The sequence below is a fragment of the Platalea leucorodia genome (assembly GCF_965183815.1).
Source record: "Platalea leucorodia genome assembly, chromosome: 3".
Classification (NCBI taxonomy): domain Eukaryota; kingdom Metazoa; phylum Chordata; class Aves; order Pelecaniformes; family Threskiornithidae; genus Platalea; species Platalea leucorodia.
The window spans coordinates 53,180,994-53,205,083 of NC_138825.1; the positions used below are offsets into that span (position 1 = coordinate 53,180,994).

A 24,090-nucleotide genomic window follows, 5' to 3' on the forward strand; every position below is an offset into this window, starting at 1 on the left:
AGAGTAGCACAGGTTTTCTGCAGCTATATTGATAAGCTGTTTGGTCACCTTTTGTCAGCTCTCATTACTTCTGTTCAGGTCTTGCTCTTAATTTTTTTCAGCACTCCTTTTTTTACCAGCTACTTTATTCTCATGTACTTGTCTCATCTGTCTCCTCCACATCCCACTGCAGAGTTATAACTATTTACTAGTTTTATGTTAAAAATCCCCCGGCTGTGTTTTGGCACACTTTCAATGCATTACTCTTCTGAAGAGCAATGCTCCAGGATCCAAGATGCTCCAATACATCCTCGTGCTCCAAGGTCAGAGGAGCTGGGTTTGTAGAGCGTTATCAATGGGCAAGGGTAGATGAGACTGACCACGCTTTTAGCTCTGTATTTTGATCCTGTGGGTTCTGAAATGGATCCTGCAAGTTTTCCTGGGCATGTGAAACCCTGTCCATTATCACAGGGCAGAGAGCAGCATGCACCAGTGCTTATATGCACATGCTGCCAGGATCAGTCTGTGACATCCAGCCTCGCCTGGTTCTTACCATAGTGGTCAGGTACACCAATGGCTTGTGTTTTGAAGTCAGCTTTTACTGCCATGTCTTGGCCTCAGAAACAAGAGCAGAAAATGTAAGCATTGGAAAAATTCTTCATATATCATCAGCATTTAGACTGTAAATTCAAAGGCTGTTGATTAGTCCCAAAATAGTGGTCCTCCAAAAAGAATAAATGGAACCACTCAACTGAGTTCTGCATGCAGTAGTTGTTAATAGTCTTGCACACAACTCTTCTGGATTTCCATGAGTAGTTTAAAGCCGGTGTTTGTGTTTCAGGGCCTTAGAGGAAAACTACTGTAGAAACCCTGATGGAGAGAAGAGGCCTTGGTGCTACACCATCAACAGCAGCGTTCGGTGGGAATATTGTGCAATTCCTCGCTGTGATGGGACAGATCAAGTGATTGCTGGTATGAGTACTGGAATGTACTTGAGAGAAGGACTTTAAAGCAGTGAGAGACTTAGTGTTTCTCATTGTAAATGTGTCAAATCTTTTTTCCACTCACTTTGTCACTGTTGTTAATGCAGCTTTTCTGCTTGGCATATTACAAAACCTGCCAAATATTGGACTTTCAATGGTTAAGGAAGTGTAGTGAAGGATGTAAATCACCGGCTGACCCAACAGAAGAATTGCAGGATGAAAGAGTTTTACTTTTTTATATTGCTTTTTTTCCCCAAATGTAGGGCATTTTTAGCAAGTTAACTGAGAAACGAAAAATAAGTTTAGAGGGATAAAAAAGTGCTAAATAAAAGGAAGTCCCATTTTTTTAAAGTAACCATGAAAGAGAGGACAGGATCTTCCAAAGTAATAAAAATCTCATCTGAAACACCCATTCATTTAAGCACAAAAAATAACAAGAAAGTCTTAGTGCATTCAAAAGGATAATAGAGAGATTAAAGTTTAACATAATGTCCATTTTAGAAATATATCAGGGGCAAAATTACTAGCATCTAATCTTTGAGGATTTTTCATGGGAACTTTTCAATCTTTAATTAAAACATGCTCACATATACTAAAATGAAACTGAGGGATGAATCTTCCACTGAAGAACATCTGATGTAGGAGGGTAATCTGTGAAAGTTTTCGAAATATCTTTGGAAATGCCCTTCTGCTTTTCATGCTGGCCGTGATGCTCTCACTGGATGCTGTCTGTATAAATGAGTCATTCGTTTTTGTCATCCTGTGTGTTTGATGCTTACTTGTGCCTACTCAGTAAGAACATAAAATGGTGATGCAAAAGACCAGTTTCTGTTGTTTTCTGCAGATGTGCCTGTGCAGGTTCCCCAGTCAGAGGAGTGTTACCGAGGTAAAGGACAGAGTTATCGTGGCACAACTTCCATCACTGCATCAGGAAAGAAATGCCAGGCCTGGAACTCCATGTTCCCACACAGGCATGAAAAAACCCCGGACAGATTCCCAAATGCGTATGTTTATCTCAACTTTTCTTGGTTTATCTGACCATGACCATTGCCAATTGTATTATCTTTGCACAACTGTGCTTTAAAACACTGCCAGGGAATGTATCTATAAAAGAGATTTCTTCCAAGATGCGGAAACATTTTCTGTTAGTCTCATTTTTAAAAACTGTGTTTTCTTGTTATTTAAATTCTGAGTAAAATACAGATGTGTCCCTTTACACTTAAATCTGAGCTTCTGTAACCAGCACTGGGAGACTTGTATCCATAGTCTGGGCATGTGCTGAAATATGCATTTTGTTTATGAATTTGAGACCTTTGTGGTGGCCTTTCTACTTATTTCATCTGGGGAGAACACAGCATTTATGCTGCAAAACACACAGTCAGATATATTACGATTAGAACTACCATTTAAATGTTCTTTGTAGTTGGAACTGAGCACCCAGTTATACGAGTGCACTTGTATCACAGCCATAAATGTGTTTGCTGGTAATAGGATATCTGGCAAGAAGTGAAAAATTAATAAATGTATTTATCTCTACATAGTACAGATCCACATCTTTTTGGCAAGATATTCCTGTGATTACTTTCAGTCTTATGCAACATGACTATTGTACTTATTTTTGCAGGGATTTGAGGGACAACTATTGTAGAAACCCAGATGGTGATAACAGCCCGTGGTGTTTCACCACTGACCCCAACACGACATGGGAGTACTGCAATCTCAAGAGGTGTGATGATCACACACAAGAGCCTGCACCAAATGACCCCCCTGCAACGACGGCACAAAACGTTGGCCTGACTACACTCACCACATCTGGTAACAGCTGGCTATAAGTGTCTCCTCCTGTAGAGTCTGTGGGCAAAGGAAACAGTAATCTATCTACCAAAATTATTCTTGAGTGGTGCTACAACATAACAGTCACATCCATCCTCCAGCTTTCAGATCTGTACTGTTGAATTTTGCAGCAAGTGCTCCTTAGTCAGTTCATATCCTGTGGCCTGTATCATTTTACGGTGCATTCTGTAGGATATCTTTTTCATTTAGGGGAACAAGAGGAAAATAGAAAAAATTTCCAGTGTTTCTGTAGCTGTGTACTATTGAAATATGATTACAGTGAATGTCGTTGTTATAGGAATTTTGCTGATGCTGTGCTTTATGTTTTCAGGAGGTTGACTTTAGCTTGTTGTATTGCTCATAGGCAACCATGTTTTGCAAAATGTAGGCACCAAGAGAAACAGGTTTTTGCTCTATCCTGCTTCATTGCTTCCTCAATTAATAGCCCATGTTGGTCAAAGTGGTGTGACTTTTCTGAATGTATAGTAGAGCTTTCCACAGATTATTGACTTTGCAAAGGAACGTAGCAGGGCTGGATAAAAGATATATTCCTAAATGGAGCTGCGTACTCTTACTCGCGGGCAGCAGAAGAAAATACCTGAAGCAATGTCCTCAGAAGCAGCAATTGCTCTCTCAGTGTAACAGGCTGCTAACTCTGAAATACGCTTCTCTCATGGAAGGTGCTTACTGATACCAACTTGGCAAAAATCTTGGAGCCTTTTCAGATATTTGCAATATATTACAGAAAATGTTTAGCCTGAAGTTCCTTGAAATTTTTTCCAATTCAGTCGGTCTGTACACCCAGGAAGACATCCTTGACAGACTGAGAGATCACATCACAGCGTACATTTTTGTCTGTCTTTCTGCTGTAGACACTAGACAGTGTGAAAGTCCTAACGGTACTTAATATGCCTTGTTTCTGCTTACCACCACCACATACAGATTCAGCAGCTAACAATCATTTCCTTTTCCTCTTTTTTCACAGACTGCATTAATGGTAATGGTAAAGACTATCGCGGCACAGTAGCAAAAACTGGAAGGGGCAGGACTTGTCAAGAGTGGAGTTCTCAGAAACCTCATAGCCACAAATATTTCACTCCTGTGACTCATCCAAGAGCAGGCCTGGAAAAAAATGTAAACAGCTGCTAATGCCATTGGTGTCATTGAACATTGTCTCCATTCTCTATGACCCCTCAGTAAACACTTCATGTTCAGTCTTTATAGACCAGGTTAAGCGTATCTGGAAGTCATCATGTTGATAGCCCAGACCTGTAATAGCGTTGAAGAGGGAAGGATGCATTTTACATTACCTAGGATATTAGTACTTCAAGCACAGAGGTACACCATGCTGACAGGCAAGCAGCGCAAAAGAAAACATACAGCGCTTCCCTGATTTCTGCAAACCCCAAAGCAATGCCTTTTGCTGTTTGTCACAAACTAAGCAGGCTTCTGGCAAATTCTTGGAGCTGACCTAACTTGCACTCACCGACTTTAGGGGAAGAAGGATTAGGCCAACAATAAACGTTTTCGTGCAAAGTACTTAGTCATCCTACACCAAACTTTACTTCTCATGAGGTCTTAAAAAGCACTAGAGCTACGATGACTCTTGGTGGATGAATAAAATGATAGCAATTTTATCATATTTTTCCAACTTCAGCTAACGGTTTTGAGACACAGGAAAGAAAGCATTTTGTGATCAGAGGAAATAGAAAACATTTAACATCCAGTGGAAAAGTATTTGGGGGAAATAATTCAAAGTTTTAGTTTAAAACTTTTTTTAAAACCATGCACTTCTTCATTCTGTGGCTAACATATAGAGTCTTCATTCTCTGTTTTTGTAATTATTACAGTATTGCAGGAATCCTGATGGAGATGTAAATGGTGTTTGGTGCTTCACAACAGACCCAGAAAAAAAATGGGAGTACTGTGAAATCCCACGCTGCTGTAATTATCCTTAAAGACTTTTCTGTTCTCCCTTTCTACAACTTGTTATGATAGTTACAAAATGTTTTCAATCCAACCATAAAAAACTGCAGTAGGCAGTAGCTTTAGATTTGGATTTAGGTCTGTATGGAAGTTTGACACAAACAGGCACCTGTAACAGTCAGCCAAAGTTGAGATAACCTGGTGCCAAGAATCATCGGTAAGATTTCATAGATAACAATCCATGTGCTCTTTATCTAAGCTAAGCACTCAGAGTGGCTAGCTGAATTTGAAATATCCAGTGAAGCCGTGAAGAGAGGTATTCCTTCCCTGGGCTCCTCAAACACAGGAGGGGATTTCCTTGATGTTCATGCTAGGCTTTCCATGCACTTTGTGGCAAGACTAACACCTCGAGAACCTGCTCATACACCTTTCCTGTTAGTTGGGAGCACCAGAGAAGACATCCTTTGAAACCTTTTTCATCCTTTGCTGACTTAGTTTTTATCCTGATCTGGATGTTAAAATAATCTGTCCCTAGATATTTTGCCTTTCTTCTGGGGTAGGGAGTGAATTTGGTCCTGGATATTTTATGCAGTTTCCTTAATTCTTTTTTTCTATTTTGGAATAGTAATCAGTGCACTGAGCAGACGTAGTGTTTGCTGAAAAATTCAACAGCAAAAGAGATTTTACCTTCTGTGGTGCCCTGGCAGTGGGCATCAATAACAACTGTAATTTACTGGGAGAACTGCTTGGCACAGCTGCCAGTCATCTCATTTGCTCTGCTCTTCCCTTCCTTGCCTGCATTTTGACAGAATTTTTTTTTTTATTATGTCTGGCAGGGATATGGCAAATCTATTTCATCTTCATCTCATGTATTATTTTTACTACAGTAACACCTAGAGGCCAGGTCCCTGCTCTGTTGGAAAATGTAGCAATACAAAATAGTGAAGAGCGGTCACTCCCTCAGGAGTATGTGATATTCTTCATGCTGGCCATCTAATGTGTTCCTCTAAGCAGCAATGCATTATCATTGTACACATCAATTTTGTCAACCAGACCTAAGAGCTGTGCAGGCAAAAAGAATAAGGAATGGTATACAAACAACACATACCACAGCTGTAAAAACCTGCTCCCTGAAACTGCTGGGGTGGAGCTTCACTTTGAGATCTGATCTCTTTTCAAAGCAGCCTTTGAATACTAGATTTTTAAATTAAGGTGTAGGGGAACCTTACAGTCTCCTGCCTTTGATTACCTTATCAATTGTCTCATACTGGAACTAAAAAATTTAACATCCGTAGCACCATATGCAGCTCTGGAAAGAGTTAGTTGGGTCCTTACTGATCACCTAAGCTCAATATATTTTAAAAAGTTCAGAGAGATTTGGATTAACAAGAAAGCAGAGTGAGCAGTGTGAGGGCAAAATTGGAATATTTTATGACAAGGGGATACTGACTCAATTTTATTTATAATATAGGGATTGGTTTGAACTCAACCAAGGTGTAGACTATGTAATGTCTTAAGGAATTTAGAAATTGTTATTATTGTCTGGGCAATAAACTCTTCCACTTTCTTTAGCTCCCTTTTTCCTTCAGCTTCCCTATAGATTTTCTTTTGGGGGTGGGGCTCATTGTAGTTTTACTTATGTTAGCTGTCTACATCCAAATAATTGACATAGTTAACAATTTTTTCCAGGTAAATTAATATTTTGTCATGTCAAATGTGATATATTAGCCCCAGGTTTAAAAGCTCAAAGTAATGATAATATAATGGAGTCTGAAAGTTCTGGTTGTTTCTTTACCCTTAGATTCTGTTAACCAATGTAAAAAGCAAAAGCCTAAGGAAGATAAAAAAAAGTCTTATGTCTTTTTCTTTTCATCTGATTGCACTGTGGATGGCATTACAGAACTGCTTTAAATTTCTCCATTGTAGCTTTTTTTATTCTGTAGCTTCTTCTGAGCATGACTGTGGAAAAGTCCCAATGAGGATTGAGCGAGCCTGTGAGCAATATAACATGTGTGATGCATCTCCAGGGTCTTGGCCTTGGCACGTCAGCCTCAGGATGAGGTACTGGTATTCCAGACTGTATCACCATCTGTGGGCACCAGGGTTTCACAGGGAACGGGCATTAGAAAGAGACTGACAGGAAAAAATGCATATGCTTCTGGAGACTGGCCTTGGTTTCCATATAAAATGCCTTATCATGTAAAATAAACTTTTTTTTTTCTAATCATAATATCCACAGATAGCTACTTATTGGGTCATTAATCCCAAACTCCCCACTTTCTCCTGAATCTCTAGAGGGCAAACTTGAATTGCAGACATTAAGTACACCTTTATTTACTGAAATGGGGAAGGAATAATTCCCACTGAGGATAATGATGACAGTTAATTGCATTCTGCAGTGGGAGATTTAAACCCAGGAATATAGCCACCAACCTGCAATGTGTATGAATGGATTTTAATCATCCTATTTCACCCAGTCTCCAGTCTGGTTCAAATGTAAATTGATGCTGTGACCACCCTAGTTTTGTTAGAAGCCATAGGAAGGCCATCATCTCTCAGTATAAAAACATGATTATGCATAGCATTTCCACAGTCACAGTGAGAGTGGCTGAACAGCAGATGAAAAGGTGCTTGCAGAAAGGTTAATGAAAATTTCTACAGAGTTATTGACAATCACCATAATAAATACCACCCCAAGAAAAGTTAAAAGTCAGTAAGGTTTATTTAAAGAACTAGTCCAAAGCAACCCCACAAATCAGAAGGATGTCTCCTTTTATTAATTGCTAATCAGGAGAAGCCCATTACATCACAAGTGACATTATTAGGAAATGTAATCATTTTTATTAAATTCCTGAAAGCAAGAATGCCCTGTTGCAAAAATTTCACCTGGATGTCAAATTTCTCTTCATGTCTTTCATGTTCTGGAGCAAATAAAGCTTGTCCTTTGAAAATCTGCATTTGATTTCTCTTGCCATTGGCAAAAGACAAACTATGACTGGTAAAAGATTTGAATAAGGGACATATTGCTAGTTTGTTAATATTTCCCATTGTGCACAGCATAGATGGTGGAGAATTGACTATGCAGTCTTAAATGAATGTGATTGTCTTCTCTATTCTAGTACCAACGTGCACCATTGCGCGGGCACTCTGATACATCCACAGTGGGTCCTTACTGCAGCTCGGTGCCTGCAAGAGTGAGTATCTGCTAGGATGAGTGACAGGCATTTCCTAGATCTGTATCAGAAAATCAACAGAGGAGCAAGAGGTACCCAATGAGGCACTTTCTTGACTCCTTATTTCCTGTCTTTCTTGCCAGCAAGCTGATTTTTGTCTTCTGCTCCTGTCTTAGTCAAATGGCAGCAGAGGACAACAGAGGTTACTTCTGTCCTCTGCCTTCTCCCCCATGCCAAAGCATGTCAAAAAGGGTGCTTATGATGTGCTGGTGATGATTGCACTTGGAAAAACTGTGGCTAGCAGCTGACCCTTAGGGTTTTAGGAGTTGTGAACACTGCAGGAAGGTGCCACATTATTTACAGACCATGGGATTTTTCCATTATCATAAAAATCAAACTGTTTAAAAACACCTACATTTTCCTCTTCCCCAAGAATAAATGCAGGCATCTATGGTCAGAAGCAGCAGCCTGACCATCTTGTTAATTGCAATTCTCCAGAGAAATCACTGAATTTTGTAAGAGTGACATTCCTGTTTACAAGTATGGATGTATAACCTTGCTGTTGTCATTTCTTTCAGGTCAACAGAGCCTTCTTCCTACAGGGTTTTTCTTGGGATACAGAATCTCAATGCAGCAGAGCCATCCCTGCAAATCCAAGGTGTTCAGAAAGTATTAAAGGAACCAAGTGGAGCAGACATTGCTTTGCTGAAGTTGAACAGGTACCATTTCAGTCCAAGTTTTCCACCCCTAACACCTTTACTCTGAAGTCATGAGTTAGCTTAGCCTGGAGTTAGCTCTCAGGGGTGGTTGTGGGATGGTATGAGAGAGTGTGAGAGTCCCTTTGAGTGATAGCATAGGCATCTGTTCAAGGGTAAACCCTGAGCATCTCTCCTGCTGAATGCCCCCACTGGCAGAAGCCATGTGAGCTTCTTACACAGTTTGGGAAGGACAAGGACCAGTTAGGATGGGAGGGATTGCCACCCACTAAGTGGCAGCTCCACTGAAGCAGGGAGGGTGGAGGCAAACCAAAGCGGAGTTGTGTCTGGAGGATCTGCTTGGAGGTTTTTCCTTGGTCAGTCCTGAGGGTTGTGAGCTCCAACTGAAGTTTTCGCCAAGAGTCACCACAGCTTCTGCATGGAGCAAGTAGAAGGGTCTAGTTTCCCTGGCAGTCCTCCAGGCCAGGCCACATCCATGTTTCATGAGCTGCAGACTTGGCCGACAACTCAGTAAAACCAGATCCTGCTTGTGGTATAGTGAAAAATCCTATGCATAACTGTAATTGCCTAAAGCCCTCTTTTGTGTCTTGCTTAGATGTCTGAGCAGCCTGCTCTGAAATGTGTGCAGTTATTTCAGTGTTATTTTTTCCCTTTTGAAATGCTCCTGAAACTTTTCTACTTACTCATTGGTTTCCCTCTTGTTCTTACACTCACCACACATGGATTAAAGATCATGAAATCTCATGTTTGACTTGAGAGGACATCTCTTTTTAAAAATTCTCCATACAGCTTTAATGAACTTAGAACAATTTCACTTCAATTTCAACTCAGTTTCTCTGGTGCTTGATTAATCAAAATCCCACTGACTTCAGGTGAGTAGAAGGAACTCATGCTCCACCAGTTTTACTCTTGCTAGTGCTTGTAACTATGTGATTCAATTCCTCTTTCATGGGGTGCTCTATGCACATTTGCACTGTAGATGGATGCATGCTATAGCGCTGTAGTCAGTTTTGCATCAGCAGTACTCACCATCTGAGCACATTCTGCATGTGAGATGCCATAAATAACAGATATGAACATCATATCCCTCAGTTTCTGGCTTAGATCAACTTTGCTTCTTTTCAGCTTCATTAAATTCTTTCTTTACATTTGTCCTCAGCTTTCTTTGTGGACATTATTATTTCCAAATCTTCACTGTCTGTTCATAAAACAGATGACCCAAGAAAATATGATGTGAGAAGATTGGTTGCTACTCCTACACCTGAATTTTGTGGCAATAGACAAGACTTGTCAGAGAACTGATGCAGGTCTGTGAAGATCTTGAGCAAAATCATACCAAAGGAGGGCTGATCTATTGAGGAGGACCCCTGGTTTCAGTAGAAGTCTAGTCCCAGATGAATTGTGTGCCATGCTTCTGAGCAGATGTGTGCTGTCTGGGACTTTATACTTCCATTTCAATGTCATGTCATCCATAGTCAGGTATATCTTCTGAGGTCTTGTTCCCTGCTCTCCTGTTCATTTACCCGCCCAGATATCAGAGGCCTCTGAGAAGGTGCCAGTGTCCACCTTGTCCATCCCATTCGAAGGCCAATCCCTTGTGTGCCAACAGGTTATTTAGGTGTTCTCTCATCTTAGGATGGATGTAGAATGTCCTTGGTGCAGAATAGGAGCATAGGTAGAAACAAAGTTAACTTCTTGATGTTGGGGAAGCAGAAGCTGCAATGCTCTGTTGCTGTAGTTTGAAAATGTTTGCCTGGCTACTGTCACACCAGCAGGCCAGACAGGAGCCAGAGTTGCTGTGAGGGCCATACTACAAGTGGAATTAGACCTGAGGTGCTTAATATAACCTTGAAGATAAAGGTCCTAGAGGATCAGCACTAGCAACCTAGAGAAACCTGGAAACCAAGAAACCCCCCCGCCAACCTGAGCTTTCTCACCTTAATCTCCTCTTGACTATCAATTTTCAGGAATTCTTTCGATAAAAATGGACTTTATTGAGAAGTGAATGAACTAATTTTGGAAGCTGCAGAACTGATTTTCATTATTATAGGGAAAAGAACGGATGCAGGATTAATTTCATGGAACTATGTGAGAGTGGAGGTTGGAGATCACCATCTTGGACTTCAGAGGGCTGGAGAATAGAGTTCAAAATGATGATGATGGCATTGGTACAAGTGTAGCTTCAGCACAGGAGCTTGTTAGCCTCTCCTGCGCTCCTGGACTGCTGTGTTCATGTTTCATTCAGATTTTTGTGTTGGAGAGATCTTTATTTTAAGATAGGTCAGAGTCAGTTCCCTTTGGTCTCCAATTCTCTTGAATGTTCTTGGTGCTCATGGCCCTGGCATGGCCTGATTAGGAACAGGGGGATTTGTTAATTCCCTCTAATTGGACATTGGCGACCTCACTAGCTATCGCCTCACATACTTTGAAAATCATTCTGGGCCTGAAAAGAGATTAGAAAGGTTCATTTTACCCTGACTGAACATCTGGAGTTCATTCAGGTCATTTTACTCTTTTTCACAATCAGAACTAACCTTCACAGGGTAGGTTCCTGAAAGTGGTAGATCTCATTAAACAGCTTGTTCAGACATACTTTCACTGTACCAAAACTGTTTGCACTTGTCTGACTCCTAGGGCATTATACCTTCCAGAAGCCACATCATCTTTTCACATCTACATCTGAAAGTCAATAAGGGATCAGACAGTCCAAAGCAAAGACCTCCCTATGTAACCTTTTCATCTTCTGCAGAACTGCTTCCCAGGGCCATGTCCACTCCACATTGAGCTTTATTCCAGTGCTGAAGCCTCCAGGTGCAATGTCGTGATGAGAAAGAGTTTTATTTTGGTATTTACTGAGGTGCTAGACTTGGTAATGTGTGAAATACTGCATGATGTCACCCACAGTTATATCACTCATGTAACCAGAGGAGAAAGGAATTTTCTGCATCTCCAGCTGTGTCTGCTTATTTACTCAGTCATCCACCCTTCCCTCCTCCTGTGAAGCCCATGAAAATGTCCATGGCCTCTCAGACAGGGAGGATCTGAGAGAAGTCAGGCTCACACCACCTGCAAGGGTCGCTAGGGGCGAGGCTTGGGCTTGTGCATGTTCCTATACACACTGCAGGGGTAACCAGAGATCAGTGCTCTAGCACTATGCTGCAAACACACTCGCACTGTGACTGTGCCCACAAACACATCCCAGTTCTATCGGTTCCTGTAAGTAACCTCTTTTTTCACTAAGTGACTAGGCACCATCTCACAACCATCTATACGGTTTTAAGGCACCATCAGCTTCTCCACCCCTCCCACGCCATTTCTGTGCAGAGCCTCCTGAGTATGAAGACTGAACAAGCTGATGGTAATTTTTCTAAGGATTTTTTAATTATTCTTTGTTTGTTTTCCAGTCCTGTAACAATTACCAACCACGTAAAACCAGTTTGTTTGCCTGAAACCAGTCTGATGGTAGAAAGAAACACAGTATGTTTTCTAACTGCCTGGGGAAAAACAAGAGGTAAAGCATATTCGGTGCGGTTGAAAACTTAGGCAGGTTTTCAAATCCTGTCCCAATATATGTGCACTCATGGACCTGAGCACATTTTACTTAAGATTTAGCTAAGTCAGAGGTCACCAAGCAATATTATTATTTTATTTGTTTGTCTCAGAGCTTAATTTTTCCCCCCTCATTTTTCCCCTTCTGAGATAAGATGGCATCCCTGGAACTGTGAAGCCTTTGAGTCAGAGCTTGCTCAGATCCAGCCACCTTTGGGGCATGGGCAAAATGAGTTCAAGCTGCAGGTTTTTAATGTCAGTAAAACCCTTACCTGAATTTCATTCACAGTCTAGCATTAAAAACCGACCTATGTGATCTCCTGCTGCCCACCTCTCACTCCAGCTGTGCTGAGGGTTGAGAACACCCAGTCCTCTTTGACCCACTTTTGCTGCAGCAGGAGGCAATTCCTCATCCCTGCGGCTTCCAGCAGTGATGCTGGCATCTGCCCTCATTCAATCCTGGCTCCCACGTACACACTTTTGGCCTTGCTGAGCTACACGTAAGGGATGCCCTTCCCACCTCATTTGCCAGACAGCACCTAATACTCCACCTGTAAAACAAAGCCAATGGATTCTTCTATGTGTGCGCGTCCACAGAATTATATAAAAAAAAAAAATTGAACAGAACATGTCCCTGTCTCTGAGTTTCACCATAAAAACCTTCCACATAGATTGCAGTACCCTTTTCCCCTTCTTGGGTCATTTAGCTGCAAAACTGATGCTATGAAAATAATGTTTAAGAGTAATCACTCTACTATTAGTGTAACTGATCAGCACTATCAAGAAACACTTCTCTCCAGCATAGACAGTATTTACTGGCTGTCCTCTCATCTTTTTTCCCTTTCTTATTTTGCATTTTTTCTTTTTTTGTTCAGCTTGCCACACGGTGGCAGCTGCTTCCCGTTTTCTAGTGATCACAGACACAAAAAAATGGTACAGGCAAGATTTCTTCTGGAAGTGCATTGGGATGGAAAAATCAACAGATTATTGGTGCATTTAGGCAGTGGGAAATGAGGTCCTGCCATGTCATACAACTAGTTCATGAAATCAGCAGGGGAGCTCCCCATGTAAATAGTCTGTGTTTTGGGAAAATTCAACCGTGGTTTCAGGAAAATTCCCCTTATCTAGAAAACACTATCTTTAGGCTTGAAAGATTTCAAATAATGTAAAGTAAATCCAGGCTAACATTTTTTCCCCCCGAAACAAGCCATTGCTACTGCACCATAATGAAAGCCTACAAACCAACAGAATGGCTCAGAATACTAAGCGTTTGTATTTATTTATTTTGTAACACCTCTGTTTGTTGAGGGTAAGTATGATCCAAGTACAAAAAAACTGAAAGATTTAATAAGGTCCTTCAAGAAGCTCAGAGACTATAGTAGAGCTGGGGATGGATCCCATTCCTTCCATTACTGAGGTTTCACTGGAGCACAATGCCCAGGCTACCATTTATAACTGTTACATTTTCTTGGTTGTTCTTAAAGGTACCGGTACAGACAACACATTAAAAGACGTTGAATTCCCCGTGCTTGAAAATAGAATATGTAATCGTCCTGAATTTCTGAATGGAAGTGTCAAAAATCATGAATTTTGTGGTGGATTTACTTTTGGAAGCATAGGTAACTGTGAGGTAAGAATAGCTTTGAGTGTAAGCAGATTAAATGACAATTTGTACTTTCAAGGCTCAGAAGTAGCTTCAGCAATTCAAGGCTTCTGCATGAAGCATAAGAACTGAAGTATACATAGCATTTTTTCTTCACTTACACAGTCAACCAGAATAGCAGGGATATTGTGCAGGGTAATTTTGCCTCTCTTTCAGAACTGCATGCTGATGTATCCTACTCATAGTAGCCTAGTGTTGTGAATACCCCATCCCACCTGAAATAAAGCCTGTGGTATACTGCCTGGACTTCCCTTTGTTCCTAGAGACAGAGGGGAAACTAGTGACTGTTTCTGGTGCAGCCTGGAGTTCTACCACATCTTTATTCAATCCCTTGATTAAATAAAGCTTGAAGTGCCTCCAGTTTTCTAATTTTCACAAGTGTATGAAAAGACTTTTAAAACGTGATTTTCTTAATGGAGGGTATCGCGTTGGGAGCTTTTCAATAAAAAGCTGGTAGCTACTTGTTGACAGAGTCAGAAAGCAAATGCTGGTCTGTCTGAGCAGGTATTCAAGACTGCCAGTGCAAACGATGTCTTTGAGAGCGTGGACAGTGCATTCATTGACACGCACACAAATCACCGACCATAGGTATTCATCTCCTGCCATGCCTGGATTTTAATAAACAGCATTATAACAATTATATTCATTTTGTCCAGGATCAAGTAGGTCAGAGGATGTGGAAAATTGAGAAACTTCCTTTTTTTGTGTAATTGGCTTCTCAGTGATCTGGGGATGTTCCCACATCCATGATTGGTGGTTGGGTCTCCTTCAGACCAGACGAATGGCCTGGATGCTTGGAAACAACTTTTTTTTCCCCCCATTTTTTTACTCCAGCAGGTCTAATAAAACAGTCTCCCTCTCTGTACAGCCCTTGCCTTAGTCATATTTTGAGGCCTTCAGAATTACTACAATATTATTCCTGCCAGTATTTTGCTGTTTGCATGTCTAGTGTCTCCATCACTAAAGGAGTCACCTTATTCTCTCTTCTCCTCCCTAGGCTGAAGTTGGAGGACCTCTGGTCTGCCAAGATAAGGACAGATTTGTCCAATATGGAGTCACCTCTTGGGGACTGGACTGTACCCAGCCATCAAAGCCTGTTTTTGTCCGAATTCCTAGTTTTGTTTCTTGGATCAAGAATGCAATGGTTGCCCACTGAATCTGGATGCAGGCTAGCTTTTCTGGAAAGCAGTCCCTGTGTCAGAAACAGCATTCCAAATATGGTTTTAAAATTGTAATAATTCATAAGAATCTTGAATAAATATCATTACTGGCTGAGCATAAGTAGTAATTGCAAAGCAATAGCCAAGTTGACTGATTATTACTGGGTAAGTCAACCATGTTGTATGTGGCAGCAGCTTTAAGGTTCCTACTTCACCCCTCTCTTTTGAGAGAGTCATGCTCCAGCTCATGAAAGTGGCTTCCTCTTTGTTCAGACACCTGCTTTTCTTCTCCGTACATGCAAGTGGCTGGCCTGTCTCTGTGTATAAGGTCTTCTCTGTGCAAGAAACTTTATCCCAAATCAGGCCTGTCCCTGTACCTTTCACTGACATCTGCTCCCCTTTCTGTTGCTGCTCCAAGAGTAAGAAAGTAGCAACCAAACCCAGCTGCTGCCTTGGGTAAGAAAAGGCCAAGCTGGACTGTGCCTGAGCTGCCAGGAGCTGGATGAAGGCCTGGTGGGGTTGCTTCTTCTTGGGGCTAATTCCCCCCACTCTCACCACCCAAGCAGAGGTTTGCACTGTGCTGTGCAATCATTTAACCTTCCTAGGTTAGATGTTTGCATGGAAAAAACAGCTATCCACTCCAGTGGGCAAAGCGGTGAGTTGGGTGGCATATGGTATGGTTAACATGTTTGTCAGGCGCTTGCATAGAAATCCTGCTCTCACTTGTGACATCAACAGTTCAGCCCTGACACCGTTCAGGAATTAAAATAAACTGCTCTTTCAGTTTATTTCTGTAAGAGGCAAGGATGTCTCAGAGGGCTGGACAAGTGAAGCTGGGTGCCAGGTTGCCGGTGCTTGCCTTATCAGGCTTGGCAGCTCATGCTCCTGTGCGCGCTGCGGCAGGGATGTAGAGAAAGAAAGGGCACCCCCAGATTAGTCAAGACTCCCAGAGCCACAGAACCTGGCCTGGTTGCCTCCCAGAGCAATGGAAAAGTACTGCTGTTGAAGCTGTCAGGAAAGGCTGGGTTAGAGAAAGGCTCTTCAAGCAGTACTGTAGTGACCAAAGGAAATCGCTGAGTGGGACATGTTCCAGCAGCATCAGAACTCAACAGAAACCCACTTGTCCCATTGACTCCAAATCAATTACCAAAGCTAGTTCGGGCATTTTCAGATGTTGTTCCAATTTTCTGTGTATCACTTAAAAACATACCACTTCCAAACAGTATATGTATTGACCTCCTGTACACCTCCTATGGACCTGTAATCTGAACAAGGATTTCTGTATTTTTTTAGTCTTCCAGTTGCATGCCTGATTTAAAGTATATTGTAAATCTACATCTAGTATTTAGGTACTTTATTATTGCTATAAAGAACTCTACAGAGATCAGGCTTTATAAACTCATTCTTGGACTTTTAAAAAAGCTAGAGTTAAAAATAAATAAAATACTTGCAGACTCCCCACTCGCTCCTTGATTTTCTCTATGGTTTCTTTATGGTTTCCATTATGACTCACTCATCAATTTCCTTTGCTCATCATGATACTGTTTGAATAGCTGTTCTTTAACCCAATCTTTCTTGACAGCATCTTTTTCTTTGATTCCTTCCGGATCGTGAATATTGTCCCCCTCTCTGAACTACTGCTCTCCTTCCATCCAGTCTGCCCTTGGTTGTGTACCCCCACAGCAGCCATAGGAACAGGCCACCTTTTTAAAGGATGTGGCCCTTAGGATGAAGTTTCTCACACCATCACAGACCCCTGTGCTCTGACCCAGAGGATCTGGAGATGGTGGTGAATCTCTTCTACTTTTTCCTGTACGATCAGCTGAACATGTAACAGGCTGTTACAGGGGAGCATGTTTCAGGCTACAACCACTTCTGCAGCCTGTTGTCACCATTCACCTCACTTAATCAACCTGTGAGACAGGGGCAGAGAAAAACCTGAAGCATGAACCCAGAAACAGCTCCTTTTGCTCTGTCACCAATACAGTGCACTCTCTAGTTGCAAAAGTTTTCTGCTCGTCTGGTACTCCGTGCGTCTCTCCCTAGTTCTCCAACGGTAATACAGCCCCAAAGGCTTTTCTTGAGTTGCATGCTCAATAAACTTGGATACTTTCAGAACCTGTTAAGCACAATGTTTCCTGCAGCACATGAAAGGCTTGCTGCCGTCTGGCACTTGCTTTCTATTCCCCACGTACCGTTGTTTTTGTAAGTTCGGCCAGTAGTGCTCTTCCTTCAAAAAACATTGGCACAAATTCTCTGTAATAACTAGCCAGACCCAGAAATTGTTCCTGTTTCTCTTGGTGCCTGTAAGCCATCCTCAGTGCCTGTAGGCATTGCCTAATGAAAATTTCAGATATTTGATACTGTCTTTTGCTAGCAGATGCTGAACTGTGCCTGCTGGGGCTCTGCCAACCCAGGCGATACCATTGCCTGCAGAGGTTTTGTACAGTCTACCTGTAATTCACAGATTGCAGTAGCGCAGACGTGTGCAGCTGCATACTCCTCATGGAACCCAACAGCCCTGCACATTTGTCACTGAAATGCTGCTGCTCTTTCAAGTAAGCCAAAGGCTATTGTTCTTGATTTCAAGGTTTAAAAAAGGCCATTCTCCGCGGATGCTCTTGTCAGAGTACCTCTCAATACTATTTGGTTAGATTTGGGGTGATTGTCAGTGTAGCTCTCCCTGGAGACTCTAATAAATATGACAATTTTCATGTCACTATACATCACATTTGGAAATCGGGTTTCTTTCCCGGAAATCCGTGTGATTCATTAGCAGTCCATCCTCTTGCTACAGGATGTTTTCAGGGGCTGAAGCCTCTCTTTGGCTTTCACTTTACAATATTCTCTGAATCTTTTTTGACCTAGTTTCACAGTTATTTGAGTCTTTTCTGGGTGTCATTTTGTGACTTGGGGTTTTTTTTTAGCTTTTATGAGAATACAGTCTGGAAATCCTGCATTATTTTCACCAGCTGAGAAAACGACTGCCGTTTTAGCTGTTCTTTTGCAGCACGGGAATTCTTGATTTACTATCAGTCATCTGTCCTGGTTTTGGCACATAGTGATACACTGCTTCTGGCACATAGTGATACACTGCTTCTGGCAAGGCTTCTTGCATTTTCCAGTTTTTTGGTGTGTCTAAATAATAAATCTATTTTTATATTTACAGTGCAACTCATTACTACTAGGACCGTGTCAATACATTGCCATAGAAGTTAGGAACTTGGACCCTGATTCTCATAATAACACCAGCACTTTGTCATCGGATGGCGCCCTGCGTCCTTGGCACACAAGTACCATCCTCTTTGCTTCATCCGTGCTTCTTGGGTCTGCTTTGGTGCACTGTATGTTCTCTACTCTGTCACACTTGCAAATGCACCACTGGATATTTTTGGTTTCCTGTACCTTAAGCCTGTAGAGAACTGCAGCACTTCAAACCTTTCTGAGTGCTAGAAGTGCATTTTCTTCAAGAAGCTATCTTATACAAGGTGTTACAAGACTCATGGGCAGTTTGTAACTAGGGAAGGTGTTGCAGACTTTGAAAACAAGTTTGGACAAAAAGTTATGAAGATAACTCCAGTTGCTCACGTCTTCATCCATTTAAGCTTTCACTCTGCTTTCATCCGCCTTCCACCTCGTTGTTTGTGATGAATCTTATATTTCTGCACTTTGGCAAAAACAGAACATGATATGCTACAGTCTTTTGGACGCATGACATATGTAAATGGCATATCTTTCAGAAATTGAGTTAAAATACAATAGGAGCAAATGATAAAGATGATCAGCAGATTTTCCATGATTTCTAATGCAAAATTTCCTGATCTTAGCTCAGGAGTTTACATGAAAGTCAGGGGAAAAAAAAAACTAAACAACTTTTCCAATGCTGCCTCCAGCAAATGCAAGCAGTGGAATCTAATGGCACGGTCTTTTTGCATAGTGACATAAAAATGATTAAAGAGTAAAGGATTTTTAAACAACATCTGTTAAACTGGAACCATCATAAACATTTTTATAAACTTCTTGTAAACAAAGAAGATGTTATTGTATGTTACACTCACACACATAAACACACATACTCACACATGCGCACACAGACACAAGCACACAATCTGCCAAAATAGTAAACTAAATCTGAAGGCGATATTCTCACCTCGCTGACATACTGTTGCAAATCTCATTGACTCAAGTGGCTTGAACTGATCCCATTCGGCACAGCCTTGAATGGAATATAACAACATCATTTGCTGCCTTGCCCTTTTAGCATTTTGTTTCAATAAGATTAAACTGGTTAGAACATCCTTCCTTTACACAAGTTAATGAGTCAAGAACAAGCATGGAAATAAACCTACATGTAAGTGACAAGTAGAAACTGCACTGGCACTTTCAGTATATACATTGTGTGTAAAATGCAGGTTGCTTGTCCCTCTTTTCTGAAACTGTGATAGAAACAAGGAGGTATAAACATTCATCCTGTTTCAGTGACCTTTCTAGACAGCCAATTTCGTCACTGGCTGGAACCATCAGTAAACAACACAGTGCTGCAGGGATCATTGTATATAACTGTGTAAGTGTGTAGAAAAATATCAGAACAGCATGTTACAAATAACAGGCATTTGCTGGGGTCTTTGGAGGCAACTGTTGGGTAAAATGCAAAATCTCTCCACACATTCTCCCCTCTGCCTTTCTAACCAGAAGTGGAATAGTGGTCATGCTGGTTTTCCTCATTTTCTCTTCCCCATTCTGCTGCCAAATAGCCCTCACCCTCGTCCAAGTACTCCCTGGTAACTCCAAACATTTTGAACAGAGTGGTCAAAGGGTTAAGCTGCACCATTATATGTGAGAGGAAGGACTGATAAGAGTTCAGCAACCCTCCCTCTGCCTGGGCTCCAGAACAGCAGTCACAGCTGAGCCCTGTGATTTGGTGCAGGGGAAACAGGAACCACTTGCCTGCTAAACCCAAAAAAGCGTAACCATGACCTGCCAGGCACCAGCCTTTGAGGAGCCTGAGTGCAAACAGATACTTACTTTCTTATAGACTCGTCCAAGAAGAAAACAGAATTAAAAAGAAAAATAGACATACAGGTTGAATTTCAGGCCCTATTATATGCTGCTTCCCCATTTCTGTTGTGTGGACCCACATGTAAAGAGTGACTAGCACTCGCAGGCAGGGTGGCGATTGCGGTACACTAGGAGAATAACAAAATCCAGAAAGGGCAAGGTTGCGTGCGGGACGTGCTCCCACTAATGGAAATGTGGAGTAGGCTACAGTAGATGACCACAGTGGTTTTGCTGAACCATTTCCCAAAGCAACGCTACTGCTGGGCATTACACGTTGTGACACTTGGGCAGAACTCAAAGCTGCCCACCGGGTCGCTCTGCTGTATGCCATCCTTTAGCTTAGCTATGGTTTCTCCAAAGCGCTCTGTCTCGGGCATGGAGAATGCTTTCGCCCTCCTACCTAGCATGAAGTAGTCCCTCACGTACAAAGCGTTCTAGCATGCTGCATGCCGAATGCCACTGCTGCTGAACTGGGCACTATTTCTAAATACTTACAGCTGAATTCACATTTCAGCTGCTTACTTTTAAGGCAGGGGAAAGGACTGCATTTTCTCTTAATTGTGTCCAGTAAAGGCTGCTGTCAGATTCTCTATGGCATTAATGCTCTTCACAACTCTGTTAAAGGCAATTGCAGGGTCCCTGTTTTTCCGGATATTTTTTCAGCAACACAGAAACCCCAGTAGTTAATTCTTTAGATCTTTCCACTATAAATGACACTGAGTTTGTTCACTTCCTAACCTCTCTGCTTCTCATATGTCTGTCTGACTTTATTCTGCTGATTTCTGATATTTGGCAGCAGCCAGAACAAACATCTCAAAGACTACAACTTTCACTACTGGAAAAATATCCTCTCTGTCTCTCCTTGCTGTCACTGTACTTTCCTTTCCTTGAATACATTAGCTTCTATGGCCAGAAATTGCAGAGATGAGCTTATCCACCAGGTCTTCTGCCCTCTATGTTCCTTCATGTCTAGGGCAAGGACAGAATTTATTTTTAACTTGGCTACCTTTTCCCTTGCTGAACCTCTCCCACCTTACCTGCAGCAGCTCCCGCCACTAGAAGCCATCCACATTATCCCTCTGGGGTCACTGCCCAAAGTGCCCTCTGGCTCTGTGAATCAGGACTATGTAAGTCTCACTTTGTCACTTGCTCTGGTTGTCTTTGAAAATAAAGTAAAAATACCTTCCTTTTTCCCAAACTGCCCGTGCATCTATGCCACATCATTACCCTTTGGAGTTCTTACATGAGCTCCTATAGTTCATGCTCACCCCAGTCTTGCAGCTGTGCCCTTCCTTAGAGCTGCTTTTTGAGATTTTCACCTCCAAACAACTGAATCTTACCTTTGGTCCTTTCTCCTCTTAGCAAATAGCTGATATCTAAGTGGCTGTTTTCTGACTTTGTCTGATTCTGAAATTTAGGGGAATTAGGTTTATGTGAATTTATTCAATAAGGTGTGACCTGTGTTCTGACATTATTTGCAATTTCTTTTGCAGGGGATTTTTATAAGCTTACAGGAAACCCAATTTCAAGGGTCAACTTCTATTTAATAAGCCTCCTACTGTTGTTTATATTTTAACCACTGTGCTAACTAATGTACCCTGACTCTGAAATGAGATCTGATAAACTTCAACCTACAGTAGGCCTCACAGTGGTCAAATAAATGAGAACAAACACCACAAGACCAGAACTGGGGAAAGATTTAGGCACTTGGATCTTATGAGGGAAAAGAGGAAAGGAGGAAAGGCACAAAAGGAAAGTGTTTATAACAGCTCGTTTCAAATACAGCGCCTTGAGAGATCACATCCTTGTCACAAGACAGCAGTGAGGCGTGCCAGTCTGGCAGATGAAAGACACTTCTGTTTTGACATTTTCACGTGGAAAACTTATAGAATGAGCATTTTTATACCAGGATCGATTGCCGGCAATATCCCCACATCTAGTTCTCCGGGATCAGATCCATTAAGACAAAGATATATTTCTCCGAATCCGCATTGTCATCCTTGAAAGAAATGGCAATACAAGTGGTTTTTTTTTCTTTCCACAGAAATAAATCAGGAGCAGCTGCAGTGAATTAGATGCATATCAACCAGGTTCAAGGCAATGAGACTGAGAGAAGAACCAGACCAAGCCTAAAAGTGGAAACTGCTATAGACCTGAGGAAAGCTTGCAAAAGAGTGCTTGCTTACATGACGCATGCAAATGTTCCCAAACTATCCTGGACACAGTAACATGCTAACAGGCCTTTGGCTACCACAATTAGCTCCTTTGGTTTTGAAAACCTGTAGGGAAAGCTGATCTGATTAAAATCTCTAAAACATCATGTTTATCAAAGAGTTTTACAAACTCAGTTAAAACTCGAGGCTTTTCAAATCCTCTCCCACGCAGGAGAAACGTCCACATGTAACCCACATATGCGGCTTTTTTCTTACACTTTAACCACCAGCTGTGCATCATAATGCAGTAACTGAGCGAATACCTTAGTGGAAGTGAGTGATACAGAAGGATGGGGAAGGTGCCAGAGGTGCTGGGGAGGGCAGGGCTGTGCAGAAAACAAATTTTGCACTGGAGTAAGGAAAAAAACACTACCTGATAATATCTGATGGGAAGGAGGCACGGGGATTGGTGAGCAGATGTTGGCTGTGGCTGGGGACAAGACAGTGGCCAGGGTCTCAGGGGATGTGGAGCAGGAGAGAGGGAACCCTGGATCTGGAGTGAGAACTGAAGATGGGGTTAAGATTGTTAAAATCATGTGGGACCAAACCAGTCTTAAGTAGCTTTCAAAGGCCTGTTTGCTAGTGAAGCAAACAGCTCAGGTAAGAGTCCTTTGCCGTTGTATTCTGCTCCTTCACTTTATCCTTCTTTCCCCATGAGTAATTGTTCCTAAAACCCAACAAGCCTGATCCCACATATAATTGCACAGTATCCAACCTCTCCTCGCCTCTGGGGCCCATCTGCTTTGTTTCCCTGGCCTAGCGTTAGTGGTCTCCCAAGCCTCTACAGATATCCTGTGCTTTGCTGTTGTTCACAAGTTGCATTGAAACAGCTTCAAGCACAGAAGACAACCAGATAACATGGTATTATAGCACCCTACAGGAAAAAAATAGCACAGGACTACAAGCAGGTTTAGCTCTAGATTTTTCACATAACCTGTAAAATAGCAGCTAATCTGGTTCCCAGTCTGATTCCCGTACTAGACTGCCTGTCTTACATATTTACTTCTGCACCCCTAGCTTTATCCCAAGCCCTCAGTACAACGCAATTTCTCCTTAAAGTAAGCAGGACAACAAGGATGTGGACAGCCTCGTTCGTTTTTAGAAGGAACTCATGATTCTATGAACTTTTTGCCATCAATTGCAGAAGTCTGAACTGTGTGACACAGCAGCGCCCATTCAAGCCTGTTTTCCTCATCCAATATTCAGCCCTCTTCTGCCTCTGGTGAGTCACTAGCACATTTAATTCAACAAGTTGTTCTGAAGCAACACCGGTGACCTAACATGCAAGAGAAGCCATGAAATGGTGCTGCAGTGCAACTTTTCCAAGGCAAAGGCCACTTGGGAAATGCAGAGTGAGCTGATGTTGAAATCGGGATAACACATGGATGAGCAAAGTCTGACACCCTCACTGGATGAGTTTATGCATGCAGTGTGAGGTTAAATGTCTGGTAAGGAAGAACACTAAATAGCTATTGAACTAAAATGAACTCTAAGTCTTACTCCCAAACAGAAGAAAAAAAGAAAAGCCTAAGTCAAGGAAACATAGGAGAGAAGGAATTCTTTAATAAAAAAGTAAAATCAAACTGTTTTACAGAGTTAATATTATCTGGATCTGATAATAGTGCTTACCCCAAGATGAAATGGAAATTGATCCTTATAAATCAATATAGGTATGCATGGCTGAAATTACCGTTGGAACTCTATTATTATATTATTCTTGTCTATTCTCTAGCAAAGAAAGACCTAACCATTTGAGAACAAAAACATGCCCCACAAAACAAGAGAGTGCCTTCACATCTCCTAGCATCCAGTACAATGATTGAGTCTGATTTGGTAA

The 24,090-nt window shown here is 41.7% G+C and overlaps 1 protein-coding gene across 1 annotated transcript in view; it reads left to right on the plus strand.

Annotated features, from left to right (window-relative positions):
* The window catches only part of LOC309587561 (plasminogen-like), a gene marked incomplete at both ends in the record, with an annotated part of 28,487 nt that extends 13,509 nt beyond the window's left edge, over window positions 1-14,978 (plus strand). Inside the window, 11 exons of the mRNA XM_082305818.1 lie at window positions 821-951; window positions 1,807-1,966; window positions 2,587-2,777; window positions 3,781-3,929; window positions 4,646-4,739; window positions 6,665-6,782; window positions 7,841-7,915; window positions 8,473-8,613; window positions 12,015-12,121; window positions 13,644-13,789; window positions 14,820-14,978. Coding sequence (XP_082161944.1) covers window positions 821-951; window positions 1,807-1,966; window positions 2,587-2,777; window positions 3,781-3,929; window positions 4,646-4,739; window positions 6,665-6,782; window positions 7,841-7,915; window positions 8,473-8,613; window positions 12,015-12,121; window positions 13,644-13,789; window positions 14,820-14,978 — 1,471 coding nt within the window. The remainder of the gene's footprint in view (window positions 1-820; window positions 952-1,806; window positions 1,967-2,586; window positions 2,778-3,780; window positions 3,930-4,645; window positions 4,740-6,664; window positions 6,783-7,840; window positions 7,916-8,472; window positions 8,614-12,014; window positions 12,122-13,643; window positions 13,790-14,819) is intronic.
* Window positions 14,979-24,090: the final 9,112 nt, after the last annotated feature.